General features: G+C 37.3%; 1 protein-coding gene across 2 annotated transcripts in view; it reads right to left on the bottom strand.

Moving 5' to 3' along the window:
• The window catches only part of SMC1B (structural maintenance of chromosomes 1B), an 82,486-nt gene that overhangs the window by 62,131 nt on the left and 1,684 nt on the right, over positions 1-18,671 (bottom strand). For both annotated transcript variants that reach the window (XM_073214024.1, XM_037006788.2), the window contains exons 2-5: positions 5,410-5,598; positions 2,847-2,959; positions 2,553-2,756; positions 221-459 (exon numbers count right to left, since the gene is read on the bottom strand). In XM_073214024.1, the coding sequence (XP_073070125.1) occupies positions 221-459; positions 2,553-2,756; positions 2,847-2,959; positions 5,410-5,598 (745 nt within the window). The remainder of the gene's footprint in view (positions 1-220; positions 460-2,552; positions 2,757-2,846; positions 2,960-5,409; positions 5,599-18,671) is intronic.

The raw sequence follows: 18,671 nt of genomic DNA on the forward strand, positions 1-18,671 counted from the left end.
TGACAAATGTATCATACGCATATTATAAGATGTTATTAGTAGGAGAAACTGAGTGTGGGAATATGGGAACTCTGTACTAGCTTTATAATTTTTCAATATATCTAAAAGTATTCCAAAGTAAAAAGTTTATTTTAAAAAATCAACTTTAAAAATGTCGCTTATATTTTTTTCTGTTAATCTATGTAAAATCCAACTGCTAATAACTTTTTTAAACACTCACTTTAATTCTTTTTCTGTTTGTTGCAGTTGCCTAGTTAGCATTCCATGTTCTTTTTTCTTGGCTTTAACTGTATTTTCATGATGAGAAAGAGACTCTTTTGTGACACTCAAATCCCTATTCACATGCTCTAACTCAGTGTTCAGAAAATGAATTTTCCTCTCATTATGATACAGTTGGAAAAGCTGTAATTGTATCTTGTTAATTTTCAGTTCTTCAAGGAGACTCTGGTAACGTTCTGCCTATAAAAGAGTACAATTCAATAGTTAAAAGGGAGTATATTTACTTTATATGGCTTCTCATAAACTCAGCTATAATACTAACAAATTATCTCTAGTGAATTTTTATTCCTGTCGCTGAGAAATAGCATTCCTGTCAAAAGTAGCATTATTTGGAGAATGTTTCTGGATATACTTTTATGATAAACAAGTAAACTGATACGTAACTTTATGTTCATGTACTCAGCGGCATGGTGACAAGAACACTGAAGTAGCACCCGTTACCTTGGATCCTTGTCCCATTTCTGCCTTGACCTCAGAGTCTGACAAGTTCATTAACATTTCTGATATCAGTTTCTTCATTGATAAGATGAAGGAAATTATATGACTTATAAAATCCTCACAACTTTAAATTCAATGATCCCAGGTGGAATTCCTACTATAAGGATGTAATTTTTCCACTAAAATAGAACTAATAAAACTGTTAAAGTTCTAAGTATGTGAAATGGGAGAATTTCCTTAGTACTTATACTACTAAGAAGTGAATAAAACAATGGGCTACTGTGAGAGGAAAGCTCCTAATCAATGAAGTATTCCAAATAATAGGTAAACAGCCATCGGCCAGGATGTTGTAAAAATTAGGAAGTTGGACTATGCTGTTTTCAAAATGTTTAAATTCTGCAATTCTGTATTTCTATAAGCTGTTTCAGGATATTGTGAATACTATGGTCTGACTTTCACTGATACCACCCCTTTCCACTGAAAAAAAAACAAGGTTATATACATGCTTATAAAAATATGAAGATACATAGAAACATCACTAATGAGGAACATATCCACTTTTCTTCAAACATTTATTGATTGCCTAAGAGCAGTGCCAGCCCCTCTTCTATATGCTGGGTATACAGTGGAGAACAAGACAGAAATAGCCCTGCTCCGGTAAGCTTAGACTCTAGCCATTCTAACGGAGGAGAGGGGAGAGGAGGAGTCAGAGAGTAAGCAAGCAAACAAACAATAAACAAGGTGATCCCACACAGCAGCAATACATGCTGCCAATGGAACTAGGTAGGATGGTACAAAAGTACCAGGGAGTAGGGCGCTAATGTAGACTCGGGGCATGGAGAGCAAATGCCTGCCTCAGAGAGAACGGTTTCTTATGAAAACTTGAATGAGAGAGTATCAGCCATGCAAAACTCAGGCATACGCCTATGCAGGCAGAGGACTAGAAAAACCTCCAGGCTGGGAGGGAGAAAGTCATGTTCAATAAATAATAAAGGATCAGTGTGGTGGTGGAGTAGAGGGAGTTGAGGCTTGAGAGGCGAGTAGGGGCCAGATCAGCAGGCTGGACAAGGAGACTTGACTCTGGAGCAGTGGGAAGCAATGAAAGGGTTTTATGCAAGAGAAAGACAGTCTGATTTGCATTTCACAAAGATCACTGTAAATGCAAATGACTACCAACCACATACAAAGCACTACACTAGGCATTGTGAAGGCACCAAGAAATACTATGGGACACAATTTGCAAAGTGTGTGTGTGGCATCCTAAGATGTCCCCAATACCCCTTTAGGTCAAAACTATTTTCATAATACTAAGATTTTACCTTTTTCATTGTATTGACATCTGCTCTGATGGTGCAAATGCCAGTGGGAGGTAAGCTGCTAGGCCTTAACACAAATAAAATTTAATACAGAGGCAGGTATGAATATTCATCTATTAAGCCGATATTAAGAAGATTATAAAAATATAAAACAATGCTACCCTTCTAATTATTTAGTTTTAGAAAATGTAGTTATTTTTCATAAGAATGTTACTTATATTAACATGTAATGGGTTTATTATTAGTCTGAAAGCCTCTGTCATATAAGATATAAACCCATCAAGCTTATTTCTAGTTCAGAAAATCAGACAATTTTGTAGTTCAGTTTTCCTGCTTATTTGGGGAAACAAAAAAACAAACAATGGAAAATACATTAAAAATTTTACCTTTAATGAGTATCGGGCTTTATTTGTCTTAATTAACAACAAAATCTTTTAGTAACCCCAAGCCAGCACCTAGCAATTCTCACAGACCTTTTGTATCCAGCACTTCATGGGTTACAGTTTCATGACACCTTACCTCTTCTTTCTCTAATTTTGCATGTTTGCGCTCTGCAGCTAAATTTTTTTTCTTATTAAAATTAAACTGTGCATCGTCTTCGGCTTTCTGTAACTTTCTTTTCTTTTCCTCATATTCTCCTATAAGTTCTCCAGAAGTGCTGATTTCCTCAAAAAACTGGGTTCTTTCTTTGGGTTTTTTCATTGAAATCGACTCTACAGTTCCCTTTTAAAGACAGTAAAGCATACCAATGTACTAAAATATAGTGATGTATTTTCAAACTCATGAATCAAATAAGTTACAGTAGCTTCTTACCTGGAAAACCAGACAGTTCCGTGCTCTGACTATTATGCCTATCTTTTCTAACTCAGCTGTGTAAGCAGAACGACTCACAGGATTATCCTCAAAACGATATTCTGAGCATCCAGCTATAATAAAATAAATGCTATTATAGGAGGTAAAAAGTCCAGACATATATCAACTTCAAAGTATAATAATATTATTTTTCTTATGGAAATGGCCAGTTATGCAATTATATACATGTTTGTTAATAAACCCATCTAATCAGTCAACAGATATTGTCTACTATATGCCAAGGAGCATTCTACAGCAGTGAACAAAACAGACAAAAGTCAGATCTCAAGGAGCTTATATTCGATGATGAAGACAGACAAAAATGACATACATAAATAAAATAAGTATCATGTAAGCAGTGGGAAAGGGGTAGAAAATTTCTGTGTATGGGGAATTGCAATTTTAAATATGTCTGAATGTCTATGTCCCCTCTAAACTCCTATGTTGAAATCCTAATCTCCAAAGGTGATAGTATTAGTAGGTGAAGTCCTCATGAATGGTATCAGTGCTCTTATAAAAGAGATCCCACAGAGCTCCCCAGTCCTTCACCGTGTGAGAATACAGTGAAAGTCTGCCACCTGGAAGAAAACCATCACCTGACCATGCTGGCACCCTGATGTTGAACTTTAGTTTCCAGAACTGTGAGAAATAAATTTTTATTGCTTATAAGCTACCCAATCTGTGGTGTTTTGTTATAGCAACCCAAACAGGCTAAGGCAGATTGGTTAGGAACAAAAACAAAGCGGGAAGTATCACACTTCCTGACTTGACAATATATTACAAAGCTACAGCAATCAAAACAGATGGTACTGGCATAAAAACAGACATATAGATCAATGAACAGAATAGATAGTCCAGAAAAAAATCAATATATCTACAGTCAGTTGATCTTCTACAAGGGTACCAAGAATACAAAATGGGGAAAAGATAGTTTCTTCAATAAACAGTGTTGGAAAAACTGGATATCCACATACAGAAAATGAAATTGGACCCTTATCTCATGCCATCTACAAAAATTAACTTAAAATGGATTAAAGACTTAAATATACAATCTGAAACTAAAACTACCAGAAGGAAACACAAGAAAAAAGCATCTTGACATTGCTCTGGGCAACAATTTTTTGGATATGATACCGAAAACATAAGTAACAAAAGCAAAAATAGAGAAGTGGGACTGCAGCAAACTAAAAATCTTCTGCACAGCAAAGAAAACAATCACCAGAGTGTAAAAGGCTACCTATGGAATGAGAGAAAATGTTTTCAAACCACATAACCGAAAAGGGGTTAATATCCAAAATATATAAGGAACTCTTACAACTCAATATCAAAAAATCAAATAATCCAATTTAAAGATGGATAAAGGACCTGTATTTCTCAAAAGATGCTCATATAAATGACCAACAGGTATATGAAAAGATGCTCACTATCAGGACTCATCAAGGAAATGCAAATCAAAACCACAATATGTCACATCACACCTACTAGAATAAAAAATAAAAAAGGCAAGTGTTGGTGAGAATGTGAAGAAGAGGGAACCCTTGTACACTGTTGGTAGGAATCATAAATTGGTACAGAATTATAGAAAACAGTATGAAGGTTCTTCAAAAAATTAAAAATAGAACTACCTTATGATCCAGCAGTCTCATTTTGGAGTATATATTCAAAGAAAATGAAGTCAGTATCTCAAAAAAATATCTGTACACCCATGTTCATTATAGCATTATGTACAGCTAAGATATGAAACAACTTAAATGTCTCTTGATGGATGAGTTGATAAAACAAGGGACTATTACTCATCCTTAAGGAAAGAAGGAAATCCTGCCGTTTGCAACATTTTGGATTAACCTGGAGGACCTTATGCTAAGTGCCATACACAGAAAAACAAATACAGCATAATCTCACTTACATGTGGAACTTAAAATAGTTAAACTCAGAGAGGCAGAGAGCAGAATGGTGGTAGCCAGGGGAAGGGTTAATGGTGAGATGTTGATCAAGGGATACAAAGTGTCAATTATGTAGACTGATAAGTTCTGGAGATCCAATATATAGGAATGTGACTACAGTTAATGATAATGTAGTGTATACTTAAATCTGCTAAGAGGGTAAATCTTAAGTGTTCTCACCATACACACACAAAAGAAAATGGTAACCATGTGAGGTGATATATGCTAGTTAGCTTGTGAAAATTATTTCACAATGTATATCAAAACATCAAGTTGTATACCTTAACTATATGCAATTTTTGTCAACTATACCTCAATAAAGATGTGAAAAATTAATTTATGACAGTTTATTAACAAATAAATAAAGCAGGCTAGGGAATCCTTACTGAGATGGAGACTGAAAGAGCCCCAGTGGAGAACCAAACAATTCTGAGATTTGCTATCCAAAAGAAAAAAAAAAAAAGACCCTCTCGTTACTATGCCAGTGGAATAATAAAACACCCTTTTAAGAAAGAACAGATAATCAGACTTAACCCTTGAAAAATCAAATGACTCACAAGCAAACATCTACTAAAAGATACCTCGAACAATCCTTTCAAATGTTTTCTCTTCTCCGCTTTCTTCCACATATACAATTTTTACACTTGCAGAAGAAGAAACAGGTTTTCCAATATGTGCTCCATGAATAAGTTCCTGAATATTTTTTACTCTTAAATTGGCTATTTTCTCTCCCATTGCAAAACTAAGTGCATCCATTACATTCGATTTTCCTGGGAAAGAAAAGAGAGAAGTTATTCATTCTTAATAAAAAGCTTGCCCAGAGCCAAAGAAGCAAGCCACCAATGGAACTGAAATATAGACAGTACACGTTCTCATTAGTACATCTTGTCTACACTCAAAATGCATGTGACTGAACAATTTTACGTAGATCACTGATTTTTTCTATGCAGCTATGATAGAATACTAAATGGTCTAAATTTAAGGATTGAAATATGTGGACTTACACCCTGGCTCTCTCCATTATTATACCACAGCAAACCATTTAACTTCTCTGAGTTTCAGTTATTCCCATTTTATAAACAGTAACTATCAAATATTTTTAAAAACTAGGTAATTATATCCAGGATATTCCTAAGGGCTAGACTAAGGCCACTAGAATATTTGTTATTGGTATGAGCTGGTGGTGCAGAAGTTATATAGCAAGCCTGAGCCTCTATCCTTTGAAAGACCTGCTTACAAGGTTGGCCGGCATCTAGAGATTTGGACTTGGATTTGGAGAGGGTTTCCACCACTTTCAGATAAGAATGTCTCCTTGTGCCTAAACTGTTTGTGCAAATGACACGATTTATGCTGAACACCTGCTTTCGTTCTAGGAGTCTGGAATTTTGGTATATGTTAGGCAGACGGTGCCCATGTGACCATTCCCCATTAAAAACCTGGGCACCGAGTCTTTAATGAGGTTCTTCGTGAGACAACACTTCACATGTGCTGTCACAACTTGTTGCCTGTCCTACGTGACTCCACCAGGGGAGGATTCACAGAGCCTCAAACCAGGTTTCCTCAGTTTGCCCCATGAGCCTTTTCCCTGCTGAGTTTGCTTTGTTTCCTTCCACTGTGATAAACAATAGTCCTGAGTGTAACTATATGCTGAGTCCTCCTAACAAATCACCAAAACTGGGGGTAGTCTTGGGGACTTGTGACTCAAATGGCAAACTGTTATCTAAGCATGAGCCCATAGTTCTAAGACAATTTCAGAGGTGCAGTGTCATTTTAGCTACTAGGTTTTCTATTTACTTTTTCTTCTTTAACACATTCCTTCTCCTATATCCATGAACAATTTAAATTTCCAGTGCCAGAAGGGGGGAAAGTAACACAAAGAAAATACTGGTAGCCACTGGAGATATGGCTGAATTTTAGAAGTATGTGACCTTTCAAAAAGAACTAGAAGTGGTAAAAATGCTGTAAATTTATTTAGATAAGTCTCAGTTAACTAATAAGTATGGAAATGAGGCTTTTTTGGGTCGACTGATAACCTACAGATTGAAAGCTATTGTAAGACAGTGCATATACAGGACAAAATGAACATTCCTTGAATTGAATTATTAAGTCTAAAAGTAACAGAACTAAGCACAAACTGCTTTTGGTCAAGACTTATTTGAAATCTGCCAAAAATAAACATTTCCCTACCCAAGTTCATTTATTTCATTAATGTCTATTGAACACATATTATGTGACAGGTCTTAAAGATTCAGCAAAAGAACAAGACCAATAAGTATTATCTTCTATTAAAAGAGTCACACAGTAAACAAAAAAGACAATCCCATACATAAGTACCATGATGTTATAAAATAGGTGATGAAATAGAGGGTGACTGGGAAAGGCAACTTCAGATAGGATGGTCAGGAAATATTTATTAAGAGCCTATCTACCAGTTAGTGTTAGTCTACAACCATCTGTTGAAAAAAATAAATAAAAAAATGAACCAAGTAAGTTCGGTAATGGTCAGATCAGGGACTAACTCAAAACCAACATCAGGAAAATAATGAATCTTGGAGGAGTTATCTTTTAGGCTATCATTACTTGATAAGGATGGATCAAATAATCAAAGGTATAAAAATTATGCTATCAACACAGAGAATACAAGTAATGACTCTATAGCATCTTACTATGCTGATGGACAGTGATTGCAATGGGGGGGGACTTGATAATATGGGTGAATGTTGAAACCACAATGTTGCTCATGTGAAACCTTCATAAGATTGTATATCAACGATACCTTAAATTAAGGTAAAAATTATGCTATCACTCTCCTATCTCAAAACCTCAATATTCTCCACTTATTTGTCCTCTTGCCCAACCAGATGCTAAGATCGTTTTGATCCCAGCTCTGTGTATCTCTTCATTCTGCCTCTTCTTATCCATCTCTTCACTTGGTCAAATCCTCCTTCCTTCAGTGCCTCCTCGCTGTGCTCACCCTTCCTTTCCTTGCCTCCTCAAATTCATTCACTCATTCTGCAAACATTTACTGAACACCTATTAATCAGCCACTCTCCTAGGTACTGAGGCTAAAAAGACAAAAAATAGGTAGGATTCTCCCCAAGGTGCTTACAGTGGGGAATATGACCAATTTTTATTGAAATCCATTTTGTGCCAAAGATCCCATGTGTTATTTTATTTAGTTTTTGCAACAATTCTATGAGGTAGATATTTAATTTGCATTTCATAAATGAAGCAGAGGCTCAAGGGCAAACAAATGATATGTTTTGGAGTTAGATGTCTGATTCCAAAATCTATATTCTTCCCACTAAAAGCAGGAAATTGTAACCTATAAGTTCTAAGATAAAGTTAATACAAAGAACTATAGAAGCACTTAAGAGAAACACTAATTACTAGAGGCTGGAGGCTCTGCATAAGCTTTGCAGGAGACGATTCTGAGCTAAGTTTTAAAGGATAATTACAAGTTTGGGGAGGGGGTTGCCAAAGCTAAACATACCATTCCAGGAAAAGAGAATAGCTTGGTCATAAGTACAAAGGAATAAGAGGTCATGGCACCATTCCAGTAAGAAGTGGCAAGTCACTTTATGTAGATGAGCAGAGCTTTTACAAGGTTGTGAATGGTAAGAGAGAATTTGACTTCATACTGAAGTGAGGCCACTAAAGGATTTTAGGAATATCAGTGACTTTTTTAGATATTTTACAGAGATTCCTCAAAAAAACATCAGAAAATATGCAGAGGATATAAAAAAATCAATTCAGAGAAAAAGAAATACAAAAGGTCTTTAATTATATGAAAAGACATTTGAACTCAGTCATATTAAGAGAAACGTAAATTAAAACTGTATTGACTACAATTTCTAACTTACTAGCTTGGCAAAAATCCAAAACTTTGAGAACATATTATTTTGATGAAGCAGGAGGGAAACAGGCCCTCTCACACATTGCTGTTGGAAGTATGAAATGACATGACCATAGTGGAGGGGAAATTTGGCAATAGCTAGCTAATTATGAATCCATTTGTCTTTGAGCCAGCAATTCTACTTCTACAAATATATCTTCCTCATACATGTGTACAACCACACAATGGAAAATACACAACTATACAATTCATTATAGGTTGTTTCTAAGAGAAAAAGATTGGAAACCCAAATGTCCAAAAATTAAAGGACTATTTGAGACAACTATGTCACAGCCACACAGTGGAGAATTATAGCAGAAAAAGAACAGAGGACATAAATGAAAATAAAATGAAAAAAGTGCCTCACAGCATATCCAGTAAAAAACTAAATACAAAGCTTTATATAAAGAAAAAGTGAGGGGATGGGGGAAAAATACACATTTGCTTGAATGTGCAAAAATAAACACTGAAGGATAATCAATAAACTAATGGTCATCTATAAAAGGTTAAAAGCAGGACACAGAAACTGAGTTGGATATGTTGTTTGCCTCTCCTGACCCATTCTCCCTTTACCAACAGGCTCTCTCTCTGCTTTCTACCTTGTATCAAAAGGCTTTCATGCCTTTGGCTTTTAGTTCCATTCAGTGAATGGGGATCCGGTGGCAGAAAAGAATGAAGTCAGGGTATTTACTCCCTACTCCCTTCCCCATGAAGTGGCTTCTGACTGCTGTGTCCTTCAACAGAAGGTCACTGCTCTTTCAAAGTTCCTTCCCCTCTGGGTGCAGGGGTAGTGGTAGCTCCCCTGCTGCAGGCCCTGTGATTCCCCTACAGTCCTCCCACACCTTTGTAATTAGTCCCTTTTGTAAATAAACATTCCTCAGATTGTCCTAAATTGAGAGCACCACCTGTTCCCTGTTTGTACCCTGACACAGAAGCAAGGGTAGAAGGAAGATTTCTTTGTGTGTGTGTTCTTGAGAGTTCTGACCTTTGAAATATGTACATGCATTATCCATTTTTAAAAAAATGAAGTTTAAAAATCCCATAAATGAAAACAATCAGAAACAAACTGAATATTAAATTGTTGACACAGCTATATTGAGAAATGACTTATTTCAAGGGACTTCAGATCACAGAATTCTGTCTGTACATTCTTAGTTGGAAGCATTCTAAGAACCCGTGCATAAAATGAGAGTTCCTGTGGCCAGGATTCTCACCTGGCCGTGGTTGACTAGCTCACTGCACACCTATGGGCAATACATGGCTGTTGACTCTATAAAAAGAGCTCCGCCCAGTGCTCTGGGTGCAACATGGTGGCAAGGCTGCAAGGATGCTACGGCTGCAGGAGAGCAGAGCAGAGGCTGGAGTGGTGGCAGCGCCAAGGACAGAGGCCCAGAGGACGGTTGTGTGGGATGGCTGTGCAGCCAGAGAGGACCAGAGGATGGCTGTATGGACAGAGGGCCCCAGAGGACGGCTGTGTGGACAGAAGGGCCCAGAGGAAGGACAGCTGTGCAGACAGAGGTGCCCAGAGGCAAGGGGAGAGACTGGCTTGCTGCATGCAGACTTGCTCTGGGTAAACAGGATTTTACTGACTGACCTGCCACCTGGAAATAAAGTTGGGTATATCCCTTTCACCCCAAGAACATTTTGCTGTCAATTTCTTTGGTCACATCGACTCCATAGTGAACTTGCCCGGGGCTGAAACCCATTGGCAAGACAGGACCTAAAGAAGTACAAAGGATATTTAAATTTCCTTTAGTAGCTTTATTATTTATAATGTTATTGATACTGGTATTTTAAGAGTTTTCTTTATATTGTAGGCTAGAGCAAATGAGAATTTATATTAGTGATGTTAGGAATGAAGATTTTTAGAGTAAGAAAAAAATACTTACAATGACAAAAATCAAGAATAGTGAAAACACATGATGTTAAACCTGAACAGAAAATACCAATATGAATTCAATTTTTAAAAATTACTGTCACATGAAAAGATGCCCAACAATCATTTTGTTAGGCAGAAAGACACAAATGAGTGCAATGAAAAGTAGAAAGGGCCCCCCAAAGATGACTCAGGGAGTTGATCAGATAGAATGAGAAAGCCAGAAATGACTCAGTTAATTATATGAAGCCACAGGGTCCAAGAGTGACTCAAGAAATGTCCATGGTCTCCCCAGATTAAGAAACAATCAGAAGCACAAGCACAGTACAGCCCCTGTCCTTATTTCACCAATCAGAACAAGCCTAGAGAGTTGACAGCTGTCAATCAAGGACTTCCGGGCCCTGCCAAAACCACATAAAAGAAGCCTCAGCACTGAACAACACACTAGAACAGATGGACCTAAAAGACATCTATAGAACTCTACACCCAAAAGCAGCAGGATACACATTCTTCTCAAGTACACATGGAACACTTTCCAGAATAGACCACATACTAGGCCACAAAAAGAGCCTCAGTAAATTCAAAAAGATTGAAATTCTACCAGCCAACCTCTCAGACCACAAAGGTATAAAACTAGAAATAAATTGTACAAAGAAAACAAAAAGGCTCACAAACACATGGACACTTAACAATATACTCCTAAATAATCAATGGATCAATGACCAAATTAAAATAGAGATCAAGCAATATATGGAGACAAGTGACAACAACAGCAGAAAGCCCCAACTTCTGTGGGATGCAGCGAAGGCAGTTCTAAGGGGAAAGTATATAGCAATGCAGGCCTATTTAAAGAAGGAAGAACAATCCCAAATGAATAGTCTAATGTCACAATTATTGAAACTGGGAAAAGAACAAATGAGGCCCAAAATCAGTAGAAGGAGGGACATAATAAAGATCAGAGAAGAAATAAATACAATTAAGAAGAATAAAACAATAGAAAAAAAATCAATAAAACCAAGAGTTGGTTCTTTGAGAAAATAAACAAAATGGATAAACCCCTAGCCAGACTTATTAAGAGAAAAAGAGAATCTACACACATAAACAGAATCAGAAATGAGAAAGGAAAAATCACGACGGACCCCACAGAAATACAAAGAATTAGTAGAGAATACTATGAAAATATATATGCTAACAAGCTGGAAAACCTAGAAGAAATGGACAACTTCCTAGAAAAATACAACCTTCCAAGGCTGACCAAGGACGAAACAGAAAATCTAAACAGACCAATTACCAGCAATGAAATTGAATCAGTAATAAAAAAAATACCCAAGAACAAAACCCCCAGTACAGATGGATCCACTGCTGAATTTTACCAAGCATTTAGTGAACACCTAATACCCATCCTCCTTAAAGTTTTCCAAAAATAGAAGAGGAGGGAATACTTCCAAACTCATTCTATGAAGCCAGCATCACTGTAATACCAAAACCAGGCAAAGACAGCACAAAAAGAGAAAATTACAGACCAATATCCCTGATGAACATAGATGCAAAAATACTCAACAAAATATTAGCAAACCCAATTCTAAAATACATCAAGAGGATCATACACCATGATCAAGTGGGATTCATCTCAGGGATGCAAGGATGGTACAACATTCGAAAATCCATCAACATGATCCACCACATCAACAATAAGAAGGACAAAAACCACATGATCATCTCCATAGATGCTGAAAAAGCATTCGACAAAATTCAACATCCATTCATGATAAAAACTCTGAATAAAATGGGTATAGAGGGCAAGTACCTCAACATAATAAAGACCATATATGACAAACCCACAGCCAACATCATACTTAACAGCAAGAAGCTGAAAGCTTTTCCTCTAAGATCAGGAACAAGACAGGGATGCTCACTCTCCCCATTGTTATTTAACATAGCACTGGAGGACCTAGCCACGGCAATCAGACAAAACAAAGAAATACAAGGCATCCAGATTGGTAAAGAAGAAGTTACACTGTCATTATTTGCAGATGACATGATATTGTACATAAAAAACCCTAAAGAATCCACTCCAAAACTACTAGAACAAATATCTGAATTCAGCAAAGTTACAGGATACAAAATAATATGCAGAAATCTGTGGCATTCCTATACACTAACGATGAACTAGCAGAAAGAGAAATCAGGAAAACAATTCCATTCACAATTGCATCAAAAAGAATAAAATACCTAGGAATAAACCTAACCAAGGAAGTGAAGACCTACACCTTGAAAACTATAAGACACTCTTAAGAGAAATTAAAGGGGACACTAACAAATGGAAACTCATACCATGCTCTTAGCTAGGAATAATTAGTATTGTCAAAATGGCCATCCTGCCTAAAGCAACCTACAGATTCAATGCAATCCCTATCAAAATACCAACAGCATTCTTCAACGAACTGGAACAAACAGTTCAAAAATTCATATGGAACCACGAAAGACCCCAAATAGCCAAAGCAATCCTGAGAAGGAAGAATAATGCAGGGGGTATCTCACTTCCCAACTCCAAGCTCTACTACAAAGCCACAGTAATTAAGACAATTTGGTAGTGGCACAAGAACAGACCCACAAGACCAGTGGAACAGAACAGAGAGTCCAGATATTAACACAAACATATGTGGTCAATTAATATATGATAAAGGAGCCATGGACATACAATGGGGAAATGACAGCCTCTTCAACAGCTGGTGTTGGCAAAACTGGACAGCTACATGCAAGAGAATGAAACTGGATCACTGTCTAACCCCATACACAAAAGAAAATTTGAAATGGATTAAAGACCTGAGTGTAAGTCATGAAACCATAAAACTCTTAGAAAAAAACATAGGCAAAAATCTCTTGGATATTAACATGAGCAACTTCTTCATGAACATATCTTCCCAGGCAAGGGAAACAAAAGCAAAAATGAACAAGTGGGATTATATCAAGCTGAAAAGCTTCTGTACAACAAAGGACACCATCAATAGAACAAAAAGGCATCCTATAGTATGGGAGAATATATTCATAAATGACAGATCCAATAAAGGGTTGACATCCAAAATATATAAAGAGCTCACCCACCTCAACAAACAAAAAGCAAATAATCCAATTAAAAAATGGGCACAGGATCTGAACAGATACTTCTCCAAAGAAGAAATTCAGATGGCCAACAGACACATGAAAAGATGCTCCACATCACTAGTCATCAGAGAAATGAAAATTAAAACCACAATGAGATATCACCTCACACCAGTAAGGATGGCCACCATCCAAAAGACAAACAACAACAAATGTTGGTGAGGTTGTGGAGAAAGGGGAACCCTCCTACACTGCTGGTGGGAATGTAAACTAGTTCAACCATTGTGGAAAGCAATATGGAGGTTTCTCAAAAAACTAAAAATAGAAATACCATCTGACCCAGGAATTCCACTCCTAGGAATTTACCCTAAGAATGCAGCAGCCCAGTTTGAAAAAGACATATGCACCCCTATGTTTATCGCAGCACTATTTACAATAGCCAAGAAATGGAAGCAACCTAAGTGTCCATCAGTAGATGAATGGATAAAGAAGATGTGGTACATATACACAATGGAATATTATTCAGCCATAAGAAGAAAACAAATCCTACCATTTGCAACAACATGGATGGAGCTAGAGGGTACTATGCTCAGTGAAATAAGCCAGGCGGAGAAAGACAAGTACCAAATGATTTCACTCATCTGTGGAGCACAAGAACAAAGAAAAAAACTGAAGGAGCAAAACAGCAGCAGACTCACAGAACCCAAGAGTGGACTAACAGTTACCAAAGGGAAAGGGACTGGGGAGGATGTGTGGGAAGGGAGGAATAAGGGGGGGAAAAAAAGAAAGGGGGCCTTACGATTAGGATGTATAATGTGGGGGGGCATAGGGAGGGCTGTGCAACACAGAGAAGACAAGTAGTGATTTTATAGCATCTTACTATGCTGATAGACAGTGAACGTAATGGGGTATGTGGGAGGGACTTGGTGAAGGGGGGAGTCTAGTAAACACATAATGTTCCTGATGTAATTGTAGATTAATGGTACCAAAATTAAAAAAATAAAAAAATAAAGAGGCCTCAGAACAAGCATCTGGGACTGTCTTGTTTTAGGCAGGCCCGCTCTGTTACTCTATGCAAAGTGTATTAAAACTTACTTTGCTTTCTTGAGTTAGCTTCTTGTCTCACTACATCTGACTTCCCTGCGACACCAAGCTGAGTTCCTTCCTTCCTAACAGTGTTAGTCATCAGGGAAATGCAAATCAAAACCGAAGTGAGATTCTGCTTCACATCAACTAGGATGCTGAAAGAAAGAGCCAGATGGTAACAACTGGGTTGGAGAAATTTGAACACTCCTCCATTGCCAGTGGGAATGTACAAAGGTGCAGTCACTTTAGAAAATAGTTTGGCAGTTCCTCAAAATGTTAAATATATAGTTACTGTTGACCTAGCAATTCCACTCCTAGGTATATCCCCAAGAGAAATGAAAACGTAAGTCCACGCAAAAACTTGTACACAAAGGTTCATAACAGCATTATTGAAAACCACCACAACAGTCCAAATATCCATCAACAGATGAATGGATGAACACAATGTGGTGTATCTTTACCACGGAATATTATTCAGCAATAAAGAGGAATTAAGTACTGATACATGCTACAACATATTATGCTAAGATGAAGGAAGTTGGGTACAGAAGGTCACATACTGCACAACCTCATTTATGTGAAATGTCCACAAGAGGCAAATCCACAGAGACAAAAGGTTAGAAGGGGAGAAATGAAGTGTACAATGGAGTGATCACTGTCACCACCCTAATCCACTAGACTCACTAATCGTAAAATAATCATGTCATGTGATGTACACAATTTGAACTACACATCACTTGTGATGCAGTTTAGCAAAAAATGTTTAACTTGAACCCATCAGCTTTTTAGATGTTGAATTTTCTCAAATACCTTTTCCTTGTCTATCAAGACATAAAATGGATCTTTCTTGCAGGAACACATGAGGATTACTGTCATAGCAGTGTGGCACATGGACTAAAGTAGGGTAACACCAAAGGTTGAGAATTTAGCTAAAACATTATTACCTTAATCCAGGAAGAAATGATGAGAGTCTGAAATAAAGTGATAGTGGGAAGAGAGAGAACAGGACAGGTTTGTTAAGAAGGCAGAACTGGCATGACTGGTAGTGTACAGGCTGTGACAGGAGAATGTATCAAGGGTGAAGGAGAACCCATTAAGGTGGCAGCCATGTGAAACTAGGAGAAAAGCATTTTAAGTCCAAGGAACAGCAAACGCTAAGACCCTGAAAATGGAAATGAGTTTGGCCTGTGTAAGGGAGGCAAAAAAGGCAATTCTAACCAAGAATAGTAAATGTAGGGGAAAAGAAATACACAAGGGGCAGATCATAAAGGGCTTTGTGGATTATGGGAAGAAATATGGATTTTATCCCAGGTGCAGGGGGAAACCATTGGAGTGTCTTAAGCTGGGCAGTATTTTGATTTATAGATTCATTACGTTTTTAATGCTCACTCTGGCTGCTGCTGTGCGAATGGACTGCAGAAAGACAAGAAAGGAAGCAGAGCGACCTGTTAGGACGTTATAGCAATAGCCTAAAAAATGAGAATTCTAGCAGCCTTGACTATATATTATAGCAGCAAAGAGTGGCAGGAAACAATTAGACTCAGGATGAATTTCAGAGGTAGAGTCATTAGGATTTACAGACGACTGGATAAGGGGAGTAGGGTATAGAAGGAAGAGAACTGCAGTCAAGAATTGCTCTGGCTTTCTAGTCTGAATGAATGAGAAAATGGTGCTTCTTCATGAGCGAGTAAGACCTAGGAAGGAACAATTATGTTGTTGGAGGTGAGGGGAGAAAATTAACTACTCTTTCTGATCACACTATTTTAGATGTCTGCTAGAAAAAGAGCAAACTAAACACTGGATTTTATAGGTTTGAAATAAAATTTTGAAAGTCAGTAGCATAAGGATGGTATTTGAAGCTATGAACTAGAAATCACCAGGGGAAAGAACACAGGGAAGAGACAGGACATATTCCTGGGGGATACTCCAGTGCTTAAGAGATCTGGGGGAGAAGCAGGAGAAATCTTGGCTGGTAGAGTCAAGAAAGTCCAGACAGCCAAGGGCTTAAAGGAGGGAGAGGTGAGATGTGATCTACCTTTTCACCTTGGCAGCAATGCTTTTCCTTTGCCAACTTCTTTGAAAACACTCCCGGCATTTCCTATTCCCCTCTCACTTCTATTTTTCTCCTTAAAACTTAACACTTGAATATTCTATATATTTTTCGTATTTAGTTTGTTATCTATCTCTCTGCACTTGAATGTAAGTTCTACATGGGCAGGGATTTTTTTTATCTGTTTTGTTCACTGATGGGAACAATGCTTTGGCACACAGTAGGCACTTAATTACTTCTAAATGAATGAAATACTGCTAAAATATTAAACAGGGTGAGGGCAGGGAATTGATCGTGGACTTTTTACAAGATACAAGTCAAAGTGACCCAGACAAGTGTCACTTCAGTGCAAGTTTGGGCTGAAAACTGAGTCAAGAGGATTAAGAGAATGGAACTATAGACAACTGCTTTAAAAAAAATCTCACCAGGCTGATAAGTGAAATGGGGACATAGCCTGAGGAGAGAGTGAGTTTTGAGGGATTTTTTTCCCCAAGCATTTTATTATGAAAATTTCAAACATACAAGAAAGTTTAAGGAATTTCATAGTAAGCATCCATGTATTTGCAACTAAATTCTACAATTAACATTGCACTGGACTTGCTTTTCACACATCTATCTTCAATATCCTAAGAATGTTAATAATGCATGTATGTGTTTATGCCAAGGAAAATTATCCAGTAAGGGTGAAAGATACAATTCAAAAAAGAAAGATGATATTTAAAATCATCTTTAAAAAGAAATGACTTGAGGAGTGGACAGAAAAGCACAAGGAGAGAGGATGGCCTCAGACTCAGGCACACTCGTGGTACTTCCCTGCTAATTATACTTCCAAGTCTAACATTTTTTCCATAAAGTTAAATACAAACTTCACTCTGGCAAGGACTTATGCAATAGGATTCTAACGTTATATGCTGCTGCTTCCCTACATGTGCACCACATTCTTGTCAGTTTGGACTATTAGCTGTCCCACAAATAGACTTCTACAAATCTCTGGAAAAATACTCTGTGCTCTTTGAGTCTAGCTCAAATGCCAAACTCCACTAGAAAACCTTCCCTCATCTTTATCTCTTCCTATCCATACCTCCCCAAATAAGATGTGGCATTTTCCTTGTTTAAATTTTCACGAACAGTGTTATTTAGTCTTCTATTTAAATTAGTGAGTCATTTTCTTACATTCTCTATACCTTGGGAGTAGGAGCTGTCTTATTTGTTGCAACTATTTGCTGAATCTGAGTGCAAAACATGAAGTTAAGATTAAAAACGAAATTTTTCCACAACCCACAAAAAACCTAATGTCAGATTTACTAAAAACAAACAAATGAGAACATGTCAAGTTTGGGCATGTGGTGAAAAGAAGAAATTAACAAAAAATATAACCAACTAACTAAAAGTATAACATAAATGTGCCTAACAGAAAATTATCAATTGGTTTAACAAAATCTGCCCAAATGTGCCAATAATTCTGTAAAATTTTTTAAAAAGGTGATCTGCTAACAAGTTTCCAAATGAATACAACTGAAATGATGCCCATTAAATTGGTCATGGATGTACCATATTGAATTTTGGCCTTCACAGAGCAAAAAGAATGTGAACAGCTCAGGCGGAATTCAGAAATAAGTACACACAAAACCTTTGTTGTGGTATGGTATTGAAGGCAATACTGAAATAACACATGACTGGCTTTATGTGGTCCCAAGTACAGTCTCCTGGTGACCAGTGATTCTCTAGAGGGGAGTTGAGCTTACAGGGCATGTGGATCTGGAGGCAGAGGGGCAAGAGGAATCTGTAAATGCATTTTCACATTAACTTTAAGGTATGTTGCTAATCACAAGAT

The sequence above is a fragment of the Manis javanica genome, chromosome 10, assembly GCF_040802235.1.
Source record: "Manis javanica isolate MJ-LG chromosome 10, MJ_LKY, whole genome shotgun sequence".
In the NCBI taxonomy this organism is placed as follows: Eukaryota; Metazoa; Chordata; class Mammalia; order Pholidota; family Manidae; genus Manis; species Manis javanica.